At 39.3% G+C, this 20,084-nt stretch overlaps 1 protein-coding gene across 3 annotated transcripts in view; it reads left to right on the top strand.

Moving 5' to 3' along the window:
• Positions 1-20,084, top strand: part of Hmcn1 (hemicentin 1) — a 435,732-nt gene that overhangs the window by 310,016 nt on the left and 105,632 nt on the right. For all 3 annotated transcript variants that reach the window (XM_029475879.2, XM_021160385.3, XM_029475883.2), the window contains 10 exons: positions 973-1,254; positions 4,188-4,355; positions 7,301-7,414; positions 8,365-8,451; positions 10,577-10,768; positions 11,844-12,017; positions 12,361-12,474; positions 13,533-13,678; positions 15,943-16,093; positions 18,451-18,645. In XM_029475879.2, the coding sequence (XP_029331739.1) occupies positions 973-1,254; positions 4,188-4,355; positions 7,301-7,414; positions 8,365-8,451; positions 10,577-10,768; positions 11,844-12,017; positions 12,361-12,474; positions 13,533-13,678; positions 15,943-16,093; positions 18,451-18,645 (1,623 nt within the window). The remainder of the gene's footprint in view (positions 1-972; positions 1,255-4,187; positions 4,356-7,300; positions 7,415-8,364; positions 8,452-10,576; positions 10,769-11,843; positions 12,018-12,360; positions 12,475-13,532; positions 13,679-15,942; positions 16,094-18,450; positions 18,646-20,084) is intronic.

Here is a 20,084-nt window from a genome sequence, read left to right as displayed (position 1 = left end):
ACCCATGCTTTGCGCTCCCCCCTTCTCTCTTGAACCCAGACAAGCCGCTGCTTGAAGGAAAACACAACACAAACTTAGTTCAGAAACAATGGTAACTCTGGGGGCAACAAGTACAATCCTATTCTTGTAAGCCTTATTAAATCTAAATCCTCTGGTGGCGGGCGAATCCTCATGGATCCGCCATTGAAACTGGGAGACGCTTGTAGCTATATCTTGTCCTTACGCTATCCTTGTCCAAAAGGACACTCTCTCCTCCTCCTCCTCCTCCTCCTCCCTCCTCCCACTTCCTCCTCTCTTCCCCCATCCAACCTGGAAGTCCCGCCTACTCTCCCATTGATAGACTCCTTTATTCATTAGGGGATTGGTTCACAATGACTCAATCCTTGGTGCAGCCCCTCCCAGGAGATCGGATTAGCATAACCATACAAACAGCACCAGGCCCATGCAACAAAGGGATCCCTAGTGAAATAAGTTAAGAAGTCTTAACACTTGTGAATCAGAGTTATAAATAATAAATTCAGTTACTGCATCATTTATTTTTAAATACAGTGTTCTTTTCCCTCTGGGTCAATAGTTTTTGGGTTTTTTTGTTTTGGTTTGGTTTAATTTTTGGGTTTTTTTTGGTATCAACACACTTAGAAATGGTAAAGAATTCTACCTCGAAATGTGCTCATAATTGATTACATAATCATGCAGTCTGCTGTTTTGATTCATTTTTAGTAGCTAATATATTAACATTACACTGCATTTATCTTGGGACTGAGTATGTGGCTCATCTGGTAATGTTTCTCTAGCACGCATAGGGCCCGGGTGTTCATCCACTACCTATAATGGGGGTGAGGTAGCACATTCCCATTGTCACAGTTCTTTAGAGGTGAAAGCAAGAGGATCAGAAGTTCTAAGTGAAAGTCCTATTAGAATTGAAGCAAACATTATTGTTTCTCACTCTCTCTCTCTCTCTTTCCCCCAAAGTCCGACCATCGATAACCAACAGTGGCGGCCACCGCCCTGAGATTACTGTCATCCGTGGGAAAAGTATTTCTTTGGAATGTGAGGTGCAGGGTATTCCTCAGCCAACAGTGACCTGGATGAAAGATGGCCGCCCCTTGACCAAGGGAAAAGGAGTGGAAATATTGGATGAAGGCCGCATCCTTCAGCTGAAGAATGTTCATGTGTCTGATACCGGCCGTTATGTGTGTGTTGCTGTGAATGTAGCAGGAATGACTGACAAGAGATACGACTTAAGTGTTCATGGTGAGTAGAAAGAGAAGCAACCAGATCATTCACAGGATGAGGCAATCCAGTATCCTGGGAGCATAGACCTCTGAGCTGAAAGTCTTACATTTGTATCCTAATGTTTTTGAAGTTCTTTGAGAGCTTCATGAATATATACAGTGAAATATGATCATTTAAACATCCCATCCTTCATTTTCCCTCCAAATCTACTCATATTTCCTCCAGTACCTTTCATTTCAATTTATTATTTTATCATCATCATCATCATATAATCATTTTTATTCTTTTTCTTCTCCTTCGTCTTCTTTTTAAATACTCCTTTAATTACATTTTATTTTTTACTTGCTCACTTTACATCCCACTCCCTGGCATCCTTCCAATCACCCCTCGCATATTCCTTCCCCCATCCCTACTCCTCCCCCCTGTCTCCACTTGCAGATGTCCCCTCTGGGTATCCCCCCACCCTGGCACTTCAAGTCTCTGTGAGGCTAGGCACTTCCTCTCTCACTCAGGCCAGACTGGGCAGCCCAGCTAGAAATTCACATCCCACATGCAGCCAACAGCTTTCAGGATAGCCCCCGCTCCAGTTGTTGGGGATCCACAGGAAGAACAAGCTACACATCTGCTACATGTCTTCTGGATAGTCTAAGTATCTTATCTTTGGTTGGTGGTTCAGATTCAGAGCCAGGTTAGTTGACTCTCTCGGACTTTCTGTGGAGTTCCTATCCTCTTCAGGACCTGCAGTCTTTCCTCCTATTCTTCTATAAGAGCCCTAAGCTCTGTTCACTGTTTGGCTGTAACTATCTGAGCCAGCTTCTGGGTAGAGCCTCTCAGAGGGACAACATGCTCCTGCTTGTAAGTCCTTCCTCTCCTCTTCTTTTTTCTCCTCCTCTTCCTCCTCCTCCTTCTCATTTTTCTTCTTCATAAATTACTAAGTCCAAATAGCACTTGCCTATATGTGCATGGCATGAAACCATGAAGCATTGGAAAATTTCTAGTGGCCACGTCCTCCAAGAGAATGATTCTCCCTTCCCCAGCAGCTCTTAACTACCAAGAGCTCCTTAATAAGGCATAGGGTCTAGAGTTATCTCCCCCATTTATGCATGAATTTTGACTGCCTTGATTTTGTATGGATAGCTCTTGTGCAGATTAGTACAATGTGAGATCCTGAGTGTAAGAAGACAGTGTTCCATCCCATTTCTAAGTACTTATGACTTCCCTAGTCACATCATTTATCTTTCCATGTCTGACTTCATGTTACCTGCTGAGACGAACACATATTTGGTGTTCTTTTGAGGATGTATAGAATAAAGTAGACAAAACTCAAGACAAGCAATCACAGTGTAATTGGCTGACCTGGAACGCACTGTGTAGACACACCAGGATGACATCAATCAACCTGCCTCTGCCTCACCAGTGCTGGGGCTAAACACATGCATGACAAGCACCACATCTGGCTAAATCTTTTAATTATAGAATTTTCAAATTCAAATCTTAAATAAAGACTATTTAACAGTCCCATGGGTATGAGGTATGTATATTAAAGTCAAATTTAAGATTCTAATGAGTAAATGACAAATTTGGTTCAGGAAGAGGCTAAATATATACCTATTGAAAGTCAACTATTTGCATGCATGCAATTTGATGTATAAATTTAAAATCTATAGAAGTAATGGGGAATCTAAATAGAAACAAATCTTATAGCTTGAATCCCATAAATAAATGAATAAAGCTAGGTCTACTGGTGCATATTTATAATTCCAGTACTTTTGAGGCTGTGTTTGGAGGACTATGAGTTCAAATCCAGCCTGCCTCCATAGAGAGTTCAGGAGCAGCATTATTTACAAAACCAAGTTGTCTCATAACACACCAAAAGGAGAGGAATGAAGCTTAGTGGTAATCTCTTACATTTGTGACCAGCATGTATGCCAAAGATGAAGGGAGCATAAAAGGAGAGATAATTATTATATTCTTGTTATATTATTTTAATTTTTAAGATTATAACTATTCTTCATTAATTTATTTGATTCACTTTACATCACTGCCTCCTTCCTCCTCTCCTCCCAGTCCCACCCTGACAAATCCCTACCCCCATTACTCCCTCCTCTTCTCCTCAGAGAAGGGGAAGTCCACATGGGTACCAACCCACCCTGAGACATCTAGGCTCAACAGGACTAAGCTCATCCTCTCCCACTGAGGCCAGACAAGGAAGCCCAGCTAGGGGAAGGGAATCCAAAGGCAGGCAACAGAGTCAGAGACCAGTGTGTAAGGGGTCTAGGTCCAGTCCATGCATGTTCTTTGGTTGATGATTTAGTCTCTGTGAGCCCCCATGGGCCCACAAAGCATACTGTCAGGGACTGATTCTCACACATGGGATGGGTCTCAACTTGGGCCAGTCATTGGCTGGCTATTCCTTCAATCTCTGCTCCATCTTTATCGCTGCACACCTTGTAGGCAGGACAAATTTTGAGTCAAAGCTTTTGTGCGTGGATTGATGCTACCCACCCTCCATTTGAAGTCCTATCTGGCTACAAGAGGTGACAACTTCAGGCTCCATATTCTCCCCCACACACACACACATACTCCCAGGAACCTCTCCATTCCCAGATCTCCAGTTCACTCCAGAGATGCCCCAACCCACTGATTTCCATTCAGAATCCTGTCTCTAAGAAGGTTGTGAATCTAAATTATAAATCTGTCAGAAAATATGACAAACTCAGAAACTAGCCTACCATTGCTGAACTATCAATTCCCAATTGATTCAATCCCCAATTGGGATTCAAATTGGGAAGCAGTGACATAATTTTTATCTTCAGAGTTAGCATTGTTATGGCTCCTTATTTTGATTACTATTAATCAGAAAATGGGTGGTTCCTGGTAGAAATAAGCTGTTGAGGATTAGTGTTTATTTCTTACTTTTTATTTCCAGTCACTTTGGCTTTGTCTTACAGCTCCTCCAAGCATCATCGGGAACCACGGAGTCCCTGAGAACGTCAGTGTGGTGGAAAAGAGTTCTGTATCCCTGACCTGTGAAGCCTCCGGCATCCCCCTGCCTTCCATAACCTGGCTAAAGGATGGCTGGCCTGTCAACCTTGGCAGTTCTGTGAAGATTCTCTCAGGTATTCTCAATGGATAGCCTGATCATCTGGTTACCGTCCTGTAAATTTCGTTCCTCTTCTGTTTTCCATTTTTACTGTTTAAGTTGTTTCAATTTCCTTCTGACCTAGGTACTTATTATGACACCTATTCATCATATTACACAACATATTCAAAACATAGAAAGCTATGTGAAAAGGAGTCAGCATCATCTTATTAGCAATATTAGCAGCCCCCTTGTACTGTACAGCAGGCACATGACTAGTCTGAATGGTACTTACATTTTTAAGAAGAGAGTTCCTGCTGGATGTGGTGGTGCACACCTTTAATCCCAGCACTCAAGAGGCAGAGGCAGGCGGATTTCTGAGTTCGAGGCCAGCCTGGTCTACAAAGTGAGTTCCAGGACAGCCAGGGCGATACAGAGAAACCCTGTCTCAAAAAAATGAAGAAGAAGAAGAAGAAGAAGAAGAAGAAGAAGAAGAAGAAGAAGAAGAAGAAGGAGGAGGAGGAGGAGGAGGAGGAGGAGGAGGAGGAGGAGGAGGAGGAGGAGGAGGAGGAGGAGGAGGAAGGAGGAGGAGGAGGAGGAAGAAGGAAGAAGGAAGAAGAAGAAGAAGGAAGAAGGTAGGAAGGAAAAAGAAGAAGAAGAAGGAGGAAGAAGAAGAAGAAGAAGAAGAAGAAGAAGAAGAAGAAGAAGAAGAAGAAGAAGAAGAAGAAGAAGAAGAATTCCCTTTATGCGGTGACCTAGCCCAGCTTTTGATAATTCTGTAGGGAAACCTATCTCATCCCGTACGGGTGTCAATGGAATACTGGAGAGAGGGATTTTTGAGGCATGTCACAGGAATCTACAATTGACCTATTTTAATAATGGTGATCACATAGACTAAAAAGACATCATTCTTTAGCTTTTGACAAAGTTATTCAACTTGGTTAACCTTGGCAGCATCCGTGTCCTGTTTCATTTATTAAACTGAAGTGAGTTTATATCATGCTAAGCTATTAACACTGTGCTTGCTAAAGAATCTGATACTCATCTGGTATCCTGGGAAACTGCCTGCATCCTTCTTGGTTACTATGAGCTTTTCATTTCATAGGACTCTATCTCTGTGGCCCGATAAAGAGAGAGTAGTGGCAAAGCTTTTATTGCAGTCTGGCTACCAAAATCCTGAGCATGTTGTCTTCTTGCCTCAAAATTATCTTCATTTCTTAACAAAAACAGTTTCAGTTCCGTAAAGTTTGAATTTATTAAATGTGATAGCATCAAAGATCTCAGAAATAAAAACAGCATGGCGGAGTGCAGTCAGCTGGCTCCCTCCACATTTACAGGAGTGGTGTTTGGTTCTACTTGGATTTGTTTTGATTGACCAGCAGCTGGAGATCTCTGAGCAAAGCACATTAAAAGTATTTCACCTTGTGACTGCCAAAGGACCCGCTCAGCTCTACAATCTGGATGTGTTTAGTGTGATGGACAAATGAAAAACAGATGAGTGGCCTATGACCTGCGCACTGCGGCTCTGCTGAAGACTTCTGGTCCATTAAGACAAAGCCTCCTGAGAATTGCCTGCAAGCAGAATGCTGGTGATCACCCTAACGTGGTCATAGAATTGCCTGTCAAGAACAGATAACTGCCATAAAATGCAGTAGTGACGAAAAATGCCTTCACATACGTATAAATTGCTAGCATACTCATTTCAGGTTTCCAAGAGAAAACCTTGTGAGAGGATCAGGGAACGGAGAGAAAAGAAAGATGATTGTGGACTCAGTAATGACTTATAAAAGTTGTGTCACTTTAACACCCCTCAACTGGAACCACATTGCAAACTCACTGATCTGAGCTGGCAGTGAGTGAGCAAATCCTTTGAATCCTTTCAGAATTCACAGAAATGTTTTTTTAAAAAACAAAACAAAACAAAAAATCTTATTATGTTGTTTACCTCTGTTCTGCTGGGGAAACAAAATTCAGTTCAGGAAATCTGCTTTGATTTCTTTTTCAAGTAAGATATTGCAAAAGTGACCTTCTGGTAAATTGAGAACAGAGAAACTGCTGGTTAGACAAGTCTGATGTCAGCTTGTTGCTATAGAAACTGAAAGCAGATGGTAGCTTTTCAACAAGAGCCAGGTGAATATTTAAGTGAGAATTTTATGTATATCCATTAGCATTTTTTAATACAAATCCAAGGTGCTAAGCAAGAATATGCCTGCCCAAAAATTTATTGATAAATCTGAGTAGTGGCTTTTTCCCCCCTGAGATTTTTCATTCGGCGTTCTCGGCTTCCACTGCGTCTCTATATACCTTTTCAAAAGGCTTTGCTTTGTCTTATTTGCTGACTCTTCCATCTTTGTCATTAAACAACATTTCCTGCCAAGTTCCATCTTTTAGCACGTCTCTGTCTATATGCATTTCCTCTTCGAGCAAAACAGAAAACCAAAATATGGAACGAAGCCAAGGAAGGCACGGTAGCGCCCGTGCCTGGGGTGACCCCTCTAACCCTGACATTAATGACTGGGAGATTTCCCAGAAGCTGACCTGACACCCGCTCGTCAGTCCATCTTCATGGTTTACCCTCCTGCTGGAGAGGATGTTACCCTCTAGAGCCCTATTGCTGACACTCACGTTTTATCTCGCAGCCACATTTCGCCATCTTTTCCTGAGCATCTGGTCAATGCCCACTTGTGGAAGCGCCAATCAGACCATGACCCTGTTTTATGCATTGCAGCGCCCTCCTTCACCTTCAGCAAACACTAAATTCCTTAGCATAACTTCCAAGGGCACACAAAACCTGGCCAAACTTTATCTGACTTCATCTGCCCTTTCCCACACCCATTTCGCTGTACACTATCATCTCTGCCTTATAACTCAGTCGCTTCACACCTAGCAACAGCAGAATCTCCCCTTCTCCAAAAACTCCAATTTCTCACTTGATGTCACCTGGAACTGTCTTAAAGTCATCTGGTGCTTTGCTTTTTCTAGGAGGCAGGATGCTGCGGTTGATGCAGACCAGACCAGAAGATGCTGGCCAATATACTTGTATTGTAAGGAATGCAGCTGGTGAAGACAGGAAAATGTTTGGACTTTCAGTATTAGGTACTTGCGCACTTTGCAGTATCTAAGGGGAAATACAATTGGCCACAATACACTGTGGACACGGGGTAAAAATGTATTCACAGCTGGAATTTATACCTATGTGGTCTTTGGCCTTCAGACTATGATTCTTGGCAAGGTTTCAGCATTACAGTTATTTGGAGGAAATGAGCCCACTTCACCCGCCAAACTGCCTTGTGCCAATTCAAAACTGCTCAGAAATGTTCTAAGACCCTATGCATCTTCTTAAAGTGGGAGACCTTACTCACTTATTTGTGAACACATTCTGTCTTAATTTAATTTATGGTACTGCGATCAAGTTTCTTAAAGTAAGTTGGGGGAGAAAGGATTATTTTAAGTCACCATATGAGGTTACAGCCCATCACTGTGGGGAAGTCAAGGTAGCAGAAACTTGAAATCATTTACATGCACAGCCAACAGGAGAAAGAGACTGAATGCCTATTTGCACAGACTCTTGGACAGAGAGATTCTCTCTTACAGAGGTTTTCACCTTCTTACAGAGTCCAGGAATCAAACCCAGGGGCTAGAGCCATCCAGAAAGGGTGGGTCCTCCCACTTCAATTACCATAATCAATACAATCCTCACAGCCATGCCCACAAGCCAGCCTAATCCACAGTCCTTCATTGCAACTCATTTAGGAGGGATTAGAGATAGTGTCAAATTAACAGTTAAATATAACATCACACATTTTATTCATATTCATTATTTAAATTACAACTTATTGCATCAAAATGGGATTCATCACAACTTTAGAGTACAGGTGAAAACTAGAGTTGGTAAAACAAAAGAAAAGAGAAGAAAAAGAAAAGAAAAAAAACCCAATGCTCTGACCTTGTTTGGATGAAATTTGCTTGGCATTTAGGCCCTTGTCCTTGCTGATAGAGCTGTAATTTACTTGTGCAATGTCCTTGTCCTTTTGTGTTGGCCCTAGTTCCTCCTCACATTGTGGGTGAGAGTGCACTGGAAGATGTAAAGATTAAGGAGAAACAGACTGTTACCTTGACTTGTGAAGTGAGAGGTAAGGAGTCCGTTCTTGTCCTTCTGGAACTTGCTGCCCGCGATGACCATTATTGTCTCCAGTGTGCATGTGGGCTATGTCTTAACCTTGGAGTAGTGTACCTGGGTGAAGGGCAGTAGGAAATCTTGCAGATGTAATGAAGATCTTTTTAAAAGGAGGAAGAGAGAAGGGGTATGGAGGAGGAAGCATTCCTTCTTTCTTATCGGGTCCTGCTTTTCTTACTAGGTTCCCACTTACATACAGCTTCTTTTTCTTGCCCACCATTTTTATTTTCTCTCTCCTTCCTTGTGTTTCTGCTAGCCTTCTCTTTCCCTGTTTGTGTACATTGTACAGTAAAGAAGTCGGTAGACATTTTATTTAATGCTGAGGAATGAGCAAGAACAAAACTGTTACCTCAGTTAACAGGTTTGCATGTTGCAATGAGAGTAGACACTAGGGAAGGGGAAGACTCCAATGCCAGGGTTACTCTCTTGAGCCACGCAGGTGATTTGTTACATGAAATCAAAATGAAGAGATTTGCTGAAGGGGTTTGCAGCCCAGAGGAGGAACAACAATATCAACCAACCAGACACCACCACCACCATGCCAGAGCTCCCAGGGACTGAACCACCAGCCAAAGAACACACATGGAGGGACCATGGCTCCAGCTGCATATGGAGCAGAGGATGGCCTTGTTGGACATCAATGGGAGGAGAGGCCCTTGTTCCTGGGATGGCTTGATGCCCCAGTGTAGGGGAATGCTAGGGCAGGGAGGCAGGAGTGGGTGGGTGGGTGGAGGAGCACCCTCATAGAAGCAGGGGGAGGGAGGGTAGGGTGGGGATTTCCAGAGGGGAAACCAGGAAAGGGGATAACATTTGAAAGGTAAATAAATAAAATATCCAATAAAAAAAATGAAAAGATTTGTGTAAAAGAGCAAGGAGGGATATGTGAAGGTTTTGGAGGAAGGAAGGGAAGGAGGAAATAGTGTAATTATATTATAATCCCCATGTAACATAAATCATAAAAACAATACTTTAAAGTATTTTAAAGATATCTAAAAAGAGCATTTCAATGCCCCCTTTTACTGTAGATAAATATTACAGTTATGGGTGATATTTTTATATCAGAGAGAGAAAATAAAAATAGATATTACAGTTATGGATGAACAATGAGAATAGTTAAGAGCATTTTATGGAAAAATAGAGATTCAAGAAAGATTTGATAAGTTTCTTATTTTATATACCTTTTGTGTATAATAAATTGGAATAAGAAAACACTTTTGTAAAAGCAGCTATGAAGACTGTTGTCTATCCTTTTCCTTCCTGGAAGCAGTGGGGTAATTAACAAGTGTCATGTAGAGACCAGTTGTGTCACATGGAAAGAAAGAGGTGTCTAGTTTTCCCTCCTCCTTCCCTGCCTCTCTCCATTTTTCCCTCCCCGTCTTTGCCTATACATAATAGTATTGTCTGTTTAAGCTCTCTGGTTTCGATCATTCTAGCTGTCTGTGCTAATATGACTTGCTTTTGTAGTTTTTAAATTAATAAATGGCATCTGAATAATTTTAACTACTATTTAACACACATCTCCAGTTACAACTATTTAAAGTGTTTTCTGTTGGCTACAAATATTGAATAAATAATTATTTTAATTATAGCTCTAAACTCTTAGTAAGAATCTCAATATAGCACAATATGTTCATTAAAATAAATGCCTTATTTCTCTACTGTTTCCTCTTAAAAGGATAAAAAGGGTTTTAGTATGAATAGAAAATGATTTATAATATTTTTGATAATCATATGTGCGCTAGTCTTTCAAAATAAGCTACTGTGAAAATAGTTAATTACAGTTAATTACAAACTGCCTTACATGTTTAAATACAGAAACCAGTGTCAGACTCATTTCCTGATTAAAGCTAACGTAGATTTGAAATGGTTTCTATTCTGTGTGTCTTAGTCATCATAGTGTAATCACTATACATTTAAAAAGACTCATGTATGGCACTATTTCAGAAAGAATAGCCACTTTGTTGATGTAAATGTGGGATACAGAAATAACAGCAACTGTGTGAAAATACCTTCTTCAGTTGTTTCCATTTATAGATGTGTGATACTGGGCTGCCTCAAAAAAAGTGGCTTTTTCTTAACAGGGAATCCTGTGCCACAAATCACGTGGCACAAAGATGGACAGCTTCTCCAAGAAGATGAAGCCCACCACATGATGTCTGGTGGCCGTTTTCTTCAGATCACCAATGCTCAAGTGTCACACACAGGACGATACACATGTCTGGCCTCTAATATAGCTGGTGACAAAAGCAAAAGCTTCCGTGTCAACGTGTTTGGTAGGTGTGAGCTTCAGGTCACATCGTGAATGATCAGTGTTTCCCTCTGTCTCTCTGTGTGTTTCTGTCTCTCTGTGTCTCTGTCTCTCTATTATGTGGAGGATCTCAGCACTGTAGGCTGACTCTACTTTGTTTTCTCATTGTTATGGAGTAAACTATGTTCTGGGCATGGTGTTTTGTGCAAGGAATAACGATGATGCAGGCAGACATTTAACTATGCCATGGTGAAGGTAGAGAGTCTCAGCTTGAGACCCTGTGCCTTTCTCCCGAGCCTCCCTGCTTTTATTGGAGATTGAGCTTCTTTCTGTCTCTGTGGCCTGAGTGTGATTAAACATCTGAATGTATTGATCCATCAGCGTTGGTCTCACAGCATCAAAGTTATGTTTCTGTCTCAAGCATATCACTGAAATCGGTTCTAAGTTTTTCAGGTTTAACATGTACCCTACCTAAATGCATTACATTTGATTATCAATATTTTAAAATCTACACTAAATTTGACAACAGTGTCACTAAATTCACTGTATGTGGATATACAAATAAATTTGAGATTGTTCAACTATGTTCATACCTACTCGGATAGAGTTGGCAGTGCACATAAATACTCTCATATATACAAATACTCTTATACTCCCACATAGAACAGAAACCTCACACAGAGGTTGTAGTCTAAATGGGCCTCATGTATATTTGCATATATGCAAATAAAAAGTGAGCCAAAATACCAGTTGATGTATAGGTCATCAAGTCAATAGCATCAAGTAGTACCATATATAAATAGTACATCATGTACAAGATGGAAGATTTCTATAGGCAGACCCAATATAGTTTAATACAGAAAGATCCATACGTATGTTACTGTTACATTACCACAGTTATGTCACTATCTCTTTTGTGTGTATTACCCTCCTCCTTTAGCTTATGATGTTTCTCATTGATTTTATATAGAATAATGACAATTAATTGTTTTGTAACTCTTAGAAACTGGGATTACCAAGATAAGCACAATGGCAATCAGGAACCCAGTCCACAAAGGTTTTCTAAGTCTGTTTCTTTAATAAAACTTGTAATCTTTCAGTATCTCCTACAATTGCTGGTGTAGACAGCGATGGCAGCCCTGAAGACGTCATTGTCATCCTTAACAGCCCCACTTCCTTAGTCTGTGAGGCATATTCCTACCCCCCTGCTACCATCACCTGGTTCAAGGACGGCACACCTTTAGAATCCAACCGAAACATTCGCATCCTTCCAGGTAAGTAACTGACCTCAACCCAGGTATATTTGCGTCATCTGCTACTGTCGAAAAGCACAGGTTATTTTTTTCATAAAAGTACCTGTGTCTTTGTTCTGTGACAGTCTATTTCTATCACTACCTATGCATGTGTGTGTGTGTGTATTAAATTTTAAAATTCCTAAACATTACTTTTTGAAAGATACAAAACAAATATTGTGGCTTATTTTGCATCAAATATCTACCACTAAGTTGTATTCATAAGAAGCAATATTGGCAATAAGAACTGAAGTCCTAGTACTCTGTGTATTCCCCCGAGTCCAATGTGATGTCAAAGACTCTTCAATGTTCCTTGATGTTTTAGGCGGCCGTACTCTGCAGATCCTAAATGCGCAGGAAGACAATGCTGGACGGTACTCATGTGTGGCCACTAATGAGGCCGGGGAGAAGATAAAGCACTATGAAGTGAAGGTCTACAGTAAGTTCTGAAAGAACGCGTTCTCTCACCACTTCCTGAAGGCGTCTATCTTTTCCATCCCATTTTTCATTATTTTTCCTAATTGTTTTTTTTTTTTTTTTTACTGATCATTGAAGACTCTTACTTGTCTAGCTTGTCTCGTCAAGGATGGAAGTTACATTGATTAGCATGCTCATGGCCTCAGTTGCTTCAAAATGGGAAGAGCAGGGCTGATAACATGTTTAATAGGAGTTAAGAAGCCCAGGGCTCATGTAATGTCAATGGTCAAGGAGGCCTACATGCAGGTCCAGTGTCTGAATGGCAGACAAGAAACGCTGGCTAGCTACTCTAATCATGACAGTCAGCTTTGGATTCAGCAAGAGACCATACCTCAATCTATAGGGTAGGAGATAATTGAAGGAGACGCCTGACATTAGCCTTGGGACTACAAATGCATACATGTGCACAAGTTACTACACATGCACGTGCATGCACACATATATATATGCTAAAAACCGTTTGTGAAGAGTCCACTGGATCACTCATTATCTACCTGTTGGAGAGTTGTTTGCATGCAGGTGCCTACCTCAGAGCTCAAGATGAGATCAACGGTAGTGTCAAATTATGACAATGTAATCAACCTATAAGTAAAAGGCAAAACTCATATTGTCGTTAATGGGGGCCACATTGTAAGGCCTTTATTCCTATGTCAGTGATGTTACTTTATAAACAAAGAATATATTTCTGATTGTCATTTTTACTTTGGCTTGGTGCCTCAATAGTCAATTCAATGTATTTTATGGGTCACAGACTATGTGGGTCTGGAACAGATAGAAATGTGAAGGACAATGGTCTCTCCAGCAGTTTTATAGTGATGACAAAATATGGATATTTTATTCATATTATGTGTCTGAAGACCCCTGTCTTCTGGGATGCTAACTGAGGTCATTCATGGAAGGCCTGTGACGAAGCCCCTCATCTCCTTGGCACCTTGTTAACTGCAGTTTCCTGTGATCTCTATGATAGACTGTGTATTTAAAACAACCAGTGCTTAACTGTTCCCTGTTCATCTTGTGCAGTTCCACCCATAATCAAGAAAGGGGACCTATTGGGGCCAGGTCTTTCCCCTAAGGAAGTGAAGATCAGAGTGAATAGCAGCCTGACACTGGAGTGTGAAGCTTACGCAATTCCTTCTGCCTCCCTCCGCTGGTACAAGGATGGACAGGCCAGTCACAACTACATTTCATTTGTTGTTTATTTCTTAAAGATGAAAATACCAATTTAAAAAGAAACAGACAGGTTTATCCCACCCTCTGTGATATTAAAAGTAGTCACTCAATGCTCCTCAAATATGAAACTGCTTTAAAATTTAATAAAATGAAAAAAAAACATGTTTAGTAACTTTGGTATTGTTCCACCACTGGGAGGTAAGCAAGATTGCTTTTGTGCACATTAGCACTTGACTGTGAAAATCTGGCTACCATCCCAATGGAGAATTAGAGGAGTAGTGTTCCACCCAGATAACTAAATTTAATAGAGAAGAAAACTATGCATGCTCCTAAAATAAGGACTAAGTTTATGCAGAACTTTCCCTAAATACCGTTAACTCTTTCACAGATGATAACATTTTTGATATTCTAAAATATGAGAAAATTAAAAGAGTCAAAGGCACACTATGATTCCCCTGGGACAGTGAGAAATACTTAATAAAAAATCAAATAAAAAATTAATAAAGAAATACTTAATAAAAATCAGAGTTAAGAAACAGACATGACATGGGAAGGGTTGGAGGGGAGAATGGGAAAGGGAGAAGTGATATAATTATATTTGAATTAAAAGTGTTTTCAAAAAATCATCTCTTGTATTAAAATATGTGATCCTTCTGTTTACCATATAACTTTAGACCACACATCCTTTTCCGCACGCAATTCCCAGTCTCCCTCAACAAGTGTGAGGACACATGTGCGGGTGCTTGAGGCAAAGAGAGGATGGAGTTGCTGTTAACACTACTAAACACAGATGGGAACCAGCCAAGCTCTCTTTACCCAGGTTTACACACAATCAACCAAACGGTCAGTTAAACTCCATTTGTACCAGTTTAGGTCATAGTACAACTTTAGAGGCAAGGAAGATGTGGCTTCATGTTTTTCTTCCAGATCCCAGTTGGATTCTGTGACATCAGCAGAGGGTGGTATCTTTTCATATAATAATAAGCACGTATCATCTGGAAGCCATTCCAAAAGGAAAATCCAGAACTCCCACCATGTTCTGCTTCTGTTGGCTTTGTGGAGCGCAAACACACAGTATGATGTATTATCAACCCAATAGAACCTTGCTTACAAACACATTGTTCCCTGTCTTTTGAAATTATATCACTAATTTGGTTTTAATTTTCTAAAAAGATTTTTCATCCCTTATGTTACCACAAATAGAAAGATCCACAAGTGTAAAAACCAGAGAAATACAAGAATTTAAATAGAAACTAGACTGCTTTTAAAATTCATTAATAGTTGTCAGATTCAGTCTCTAAAGTAGGTAAAATTATGCTGACTGTCACTTCTAATTTGTTTAATGCCTGGGATTGGTTCCCTAAATAACAAACAAGAAGCAATGTTATCAATAGATACATTTTCCATATCCTTTTAAAATTATTTCTTTTTTAAATGCCAAATTTTAATAAAGCAATAAAGTAATATCTCCTTAGAAAAAGCACCAAAAGATATTGACAATATCATGTATAATAACTTTTAATATGATCCATACATTTCATTCATCCATGCTCTGAAATATTTATTTTGATACAGAAAATTTAAACTATGGTATGCTCGTTTGTGATATAATATTAATATATTATTAATAACGGTTTGTTGTATCCCAAATTTTTTCAACCTCAACTGTTTTCTAGGCACTATTTTATGTACAACAAATATAGATGAGAAAGAATCAGGCCAAAACTCTCTGCCCACTTAAATTTTTAGAGCCAAAACAAAAACCAAAACAAGCAAACGAACACCCACAAATAAAGGCAGGTGGGGTAGAAAAGGGTGTTTCTTAATGAATAATAATAATTTCAGATAGAATCATATTGTGATAATGTTCTCAACTTTTAATAAAGTTTTCTTTATTACAGTTTCTACAAAACTATCAACAAGACACACTTTTTAAATATTTAAATACCTGATAAGATTATCTGGAGACACTTTTGCTCTCATGGATAAATGGACATGATGCTAAGAACATGTTTTCTATTATAAAGAATATATAAATGCATCTGCCACAATTACCTGGCTGATGTGAACTGTATCAGCTATAATTTTCAAGAGATAAAAATTACTCAGAAAACAATTTGATCGAATTAAATTAATTACTGTTATCTTGAATATTTTTTACCTATCTCCATTAATTAAAGAATCATACTATTGATCATTTGCAGGGTATCTTAGCTTTATTAGTGCATTCAATGCTGACATTGTTATAATTGAATCACAGCCCCTTAAATCGAATGATCATGTTACCATCGCTGCAAGTGGACACACTCTTCAAATAAAGGAAGCTCAAATCTCAGACACTGGACGATATACCTGTGTGGCATCTAACCTTGCAGGCGAAGATGAGTTGGATTTTGATGTGAATATACAAGGTAGTATTATACTTATTCAGAACAGTTTTCACTCTCTGTGAATGTAATGGAAAAGGGATTTGACTTGGTTTATTTTAGAATCATTTTCTTCTCATAATACTATAAGGTCATTATGAATTTTTTTCTGTGTTGGTTTAGGATTGAGAAGTTATTAGATGTTGCCCTCTATTTTAGTGGCTGGTGGGCTTTAATTATGGCTAGGCAATAATTTATTTATTTTTTAATAAGATATTTTTCTGTTTTGGGATTTGAATTTCTCTGTTATTTATTTTTATTAGGTTTTTCTTTATTTACATTTCTAATGTTATCCCCTTTCCTGGTTTCCCCTCCCAAAACTCCCTATCCCCTCCCCCTTCTCCAGCTTACCAACCCACCTACTCCCACTTCCTGGCCCTGGCATTCCCGTACTTTGGGGCATCAAACCTTCACAGGACCAAGGGCCTCTCCTCCCATTGAGGCCATCCTCTGCTACATATGCAGCTGTAGCCATGGGTCCCTACATGTCTACTCTTTGGTTGGTGGTTTAGTCCCTGGGAGCTCTGGGGGTACTGGTTGGTTCATATTGTTGTTCCTCCTATGGGGCTGAAAGCCCCTTCAGCTCCTTGGGTCCCTTCTTTAGCTCCTCCATTGGGGACCCTATGCTCAGTCCAATGGTTGGCTGCAAGTAACCATCTCTATTTGTCAGACACTGGCAGAGCCTCTCAGGAGACAGCTTTATCAGGCTCCTGTCAGCAAGCACTTGTTGGCATCTACAATAGTGTCTGGGTTTGGTGATTGTATATAGGATGGTTCCCCAGGTGGGACAGTCTCTGGATGACCTTTCCTTCAGTCTCTACTTCACACTTTGTCTCTGTATCTCCTCCCATGGGTATTTTGTCCCCCCCCCCCCAGAAGAACTGAAGAATCTACACTTTGGTCTTCCCTCTTCTTGACCTTCATTTGGTCTGTGAATTGTATCTTGGGTATTCGGAGGAAATTTTATACAAAGAAATTATAGGAAAGAATAATCCATTCATACATTTTTAGAATTTTTTAAAGATTTATTTATTTATTATATGTAAGTACATTGTAGCTGTTTTCAGACACTCCAGAAGAGGACATCAGATCTCATTATGGATGGTTGTGAGCCACCATGTAGGTTCTGGGAACTGAACCTTGGTCCTCTACACTAACAAGTGCTCTTAACCTGTGAACCATCTCTCTAACCCTTATCGTTCTTCTTTTATGCATTTCCTCCTGGTATTTTAAGTGACAACTTCAATTCCAGTAGGCAATAGCAACTTCTCTTACATCAACATTGTACTAACATTCTATCATGAAAGTTATATATCATGTAATATTATTGTATAGAAGGCAATAAAGGCATTAATAATGGATTCAGAGTAGACTGATCTGGATGGGTATACCTATAAACTTTGTGTCTTAGACACGTACTCAAAATGCTTAAAGTGTCCATTATTTTCCTTTAAAATTAATGCCCCTTGGTTTGCTAAGAATAGAACCTAAGACAAGGCACCTAAGCTATTCCTAAAGTCATTAAGAACTAATGCCTACTATTGTTGGCACTGTTTTTCTGAGTGTTACCACTCACCAGTCGAATTATTTTCACCAGTTCAAGGCACCTTATGCATGCTAAAGAAATTCTCCCTCTCTCTGAGCCTTATCCCAGCCCTCAACATGACTTTTAAGACTTTGCCTATCTCATCAACTCTATACTCAAATATATTAATTTAACCAGACTCCTAGAGTCCAGGTTGTCTCCAAGTTTTCATTATTATTCATAGATAGCACTTTACTTAACACCTGAGTACATAAAATTATCATCAATCTTGGATTTTTCATATGTGTCTAAACCTTGAACGTTCAGGTCACATACTTTTGAAATGTCTTTAATGAATTGCTAGTTTACTGCTAATAAAGTTCACATCCACTGTCAGAAAATAATGAGAATATTCTATTTTTAATAGCTTAGTCCTGATTGTTCATCTTATTGAACTTCCTTCATAAGACAAATCATTGATACTGTTATCAAATGAACCCAGACATTCTTTTATGTGTGCCTCCAACGTAGCTTTTCCTGCAGCAATCACATTTCTCACCACATCTCTCCTCCAATGTGGGCTGCAATGCTGGTTAATCAGCAGAGCCTTTTTACACAAACAGTAAAGACAAATGCAGACTCAGCACCATAGCCTTTATCCCTCCACATGACTAACTGATGGCTAGTCTTTGGCTGCTGTTGGAAAGCATCATCTAACTTACCAAATCTACAGATTGTCTGTTGAGACTCAGTTGAAATCTTGGATGGGAAAAGCATGACTGTCACACTGAACTGAGGCCATGCTTTCCCTCCGCAGTTCCTCCAAGTTTTCAGAAACTCTGGGAAATAGGAAACATGTTAGATACCGGCAGGAGCGGTGAAACCAAAGACGTGATCATCAACAACCCCATTTCTCTGCACTGTGAGACAAATGCTGCGCCTCCACCAACTCTGACATGGTACAAAGATGGCCGACCTCTGACCTCCAGTGACCGAGTATTGATTTTACCAGGTAAACACTGCCACATAAAAAGCACAAATCTCTGCCGAGTGTGTCTCTTCTCATTTATTAGGTCAGTTCACTGTAATCTAACTCAAGTTTGGGTTGCTGGATGACATGTCTTGCATATGTGGATGAGCATACCTTGAGAACTTGACAAAGAACCTTTTAGCTCACTTTCTAAATCTATTCCATGCTTTAATCAACTTATGTAAGTTCTTAGACTTCTTCCTGCCTCTTTTTCTATATTGATGTCCTTAGTTTGGTTTCTATGCATCATTAATTTAAATTCAACTGTATGTTTGCAAATAGTTATTATTTGATTTATCAATTAATTTGATTACATTTCATTAGCAATTATAAAGACTTAGTTTTAATTATTACATGGTCGGTTGATGGAAACGATGGTTAAAGTTTTTAGAATAATATTTTCAAGGCTTCAGTGTAATTATCACAAGTATTCAAATATCAGGGTTTGTTAAAACTCATAAACTGTACCTTTAGAGCCAATGCAGTATATAATATATTCAAAGTTAACTCAAGTCAACAGACATAATATCTTTATAACGTAAAACATAAAAATGGAAGAAACAGACATGATAGTTCTATGTACTATATGACATTAATTGATCAAGGCCTAGGAAAAATGGACTATAAAAAAGCTAACTGTGACAATAATCTAAAAGAGGATGTGGAATTAAGTAATTTTTCATTAACTCTAAATTTCCTGGTTTTTGGTTGTTGTACTATAGTTTTAGGAAGGATTATATTTATTTCTATGACATTTAGATCTGTGAGTATATGATTTTGAGAAGTCACCATGCCTTCAACTTATTGAAATAGCTTATGAAAATATCCTATCCATACAGTAGCAGGAGATAAATAAAATGATATGCAACAAAAATAATTGGTTATCATAGGTGCAAATTTTAATGTGACTGTTACAACCTTTCCCTAAATTTTATTATCAACATTAAAAAGTTTACAAATACATAAGAGCTTTTTTCCCTGGTATTGCATATGAACTCTAAAGTACACTTTACTCTTTAGAGCCCTGGTTATGTGTAATTAAATGAGGTTTTATAGGAAACATTGGAAACATCAATGAAGAATATTTAAAAACAGCAAGAACAAAGCATCACCATACAGTAACATTCCACATGGAGCATAATGGAAGGCTTAGGGCAGCCTTCTCCCTTCTCAAAAAACTGACACCAGCGATTTCTTTCTCAAAAATTCTGACTTATAGTACAGTATCAGGTCACGTGTTAGCAATGTAATATTGGCTTTGAAGATGGATATTGTCCAAGATAAAACTAGAATGATTAAAGAAAGTGCTAACGTTGACAAAAACATAAATAAATGTTTGTCATTAGATCTGGGTGGGGGGGGAAGCATAGCTCTGTTCATGATCTCTGTTCACCCTAACATACGAGGATATATATTTCCAG

This window comes from Mus caroli, unplaced genomic scaffold, assembly GCF_978045245.1.
Source record: "Mus caroli unplaced genomic scaffold, Mus_caroli_1 scaffold_1, whole genome shotgun sequence".
In the NCBI taxonomy this organism is placed as follows: Eukaryota; Metazoa; Chordata; class Mammalia; order Rodentia; family Muridae; genus Mus; species Mus caroli.
This window is presented reverse-complemented; position numbering and strand designations above follow the sequence as displayed.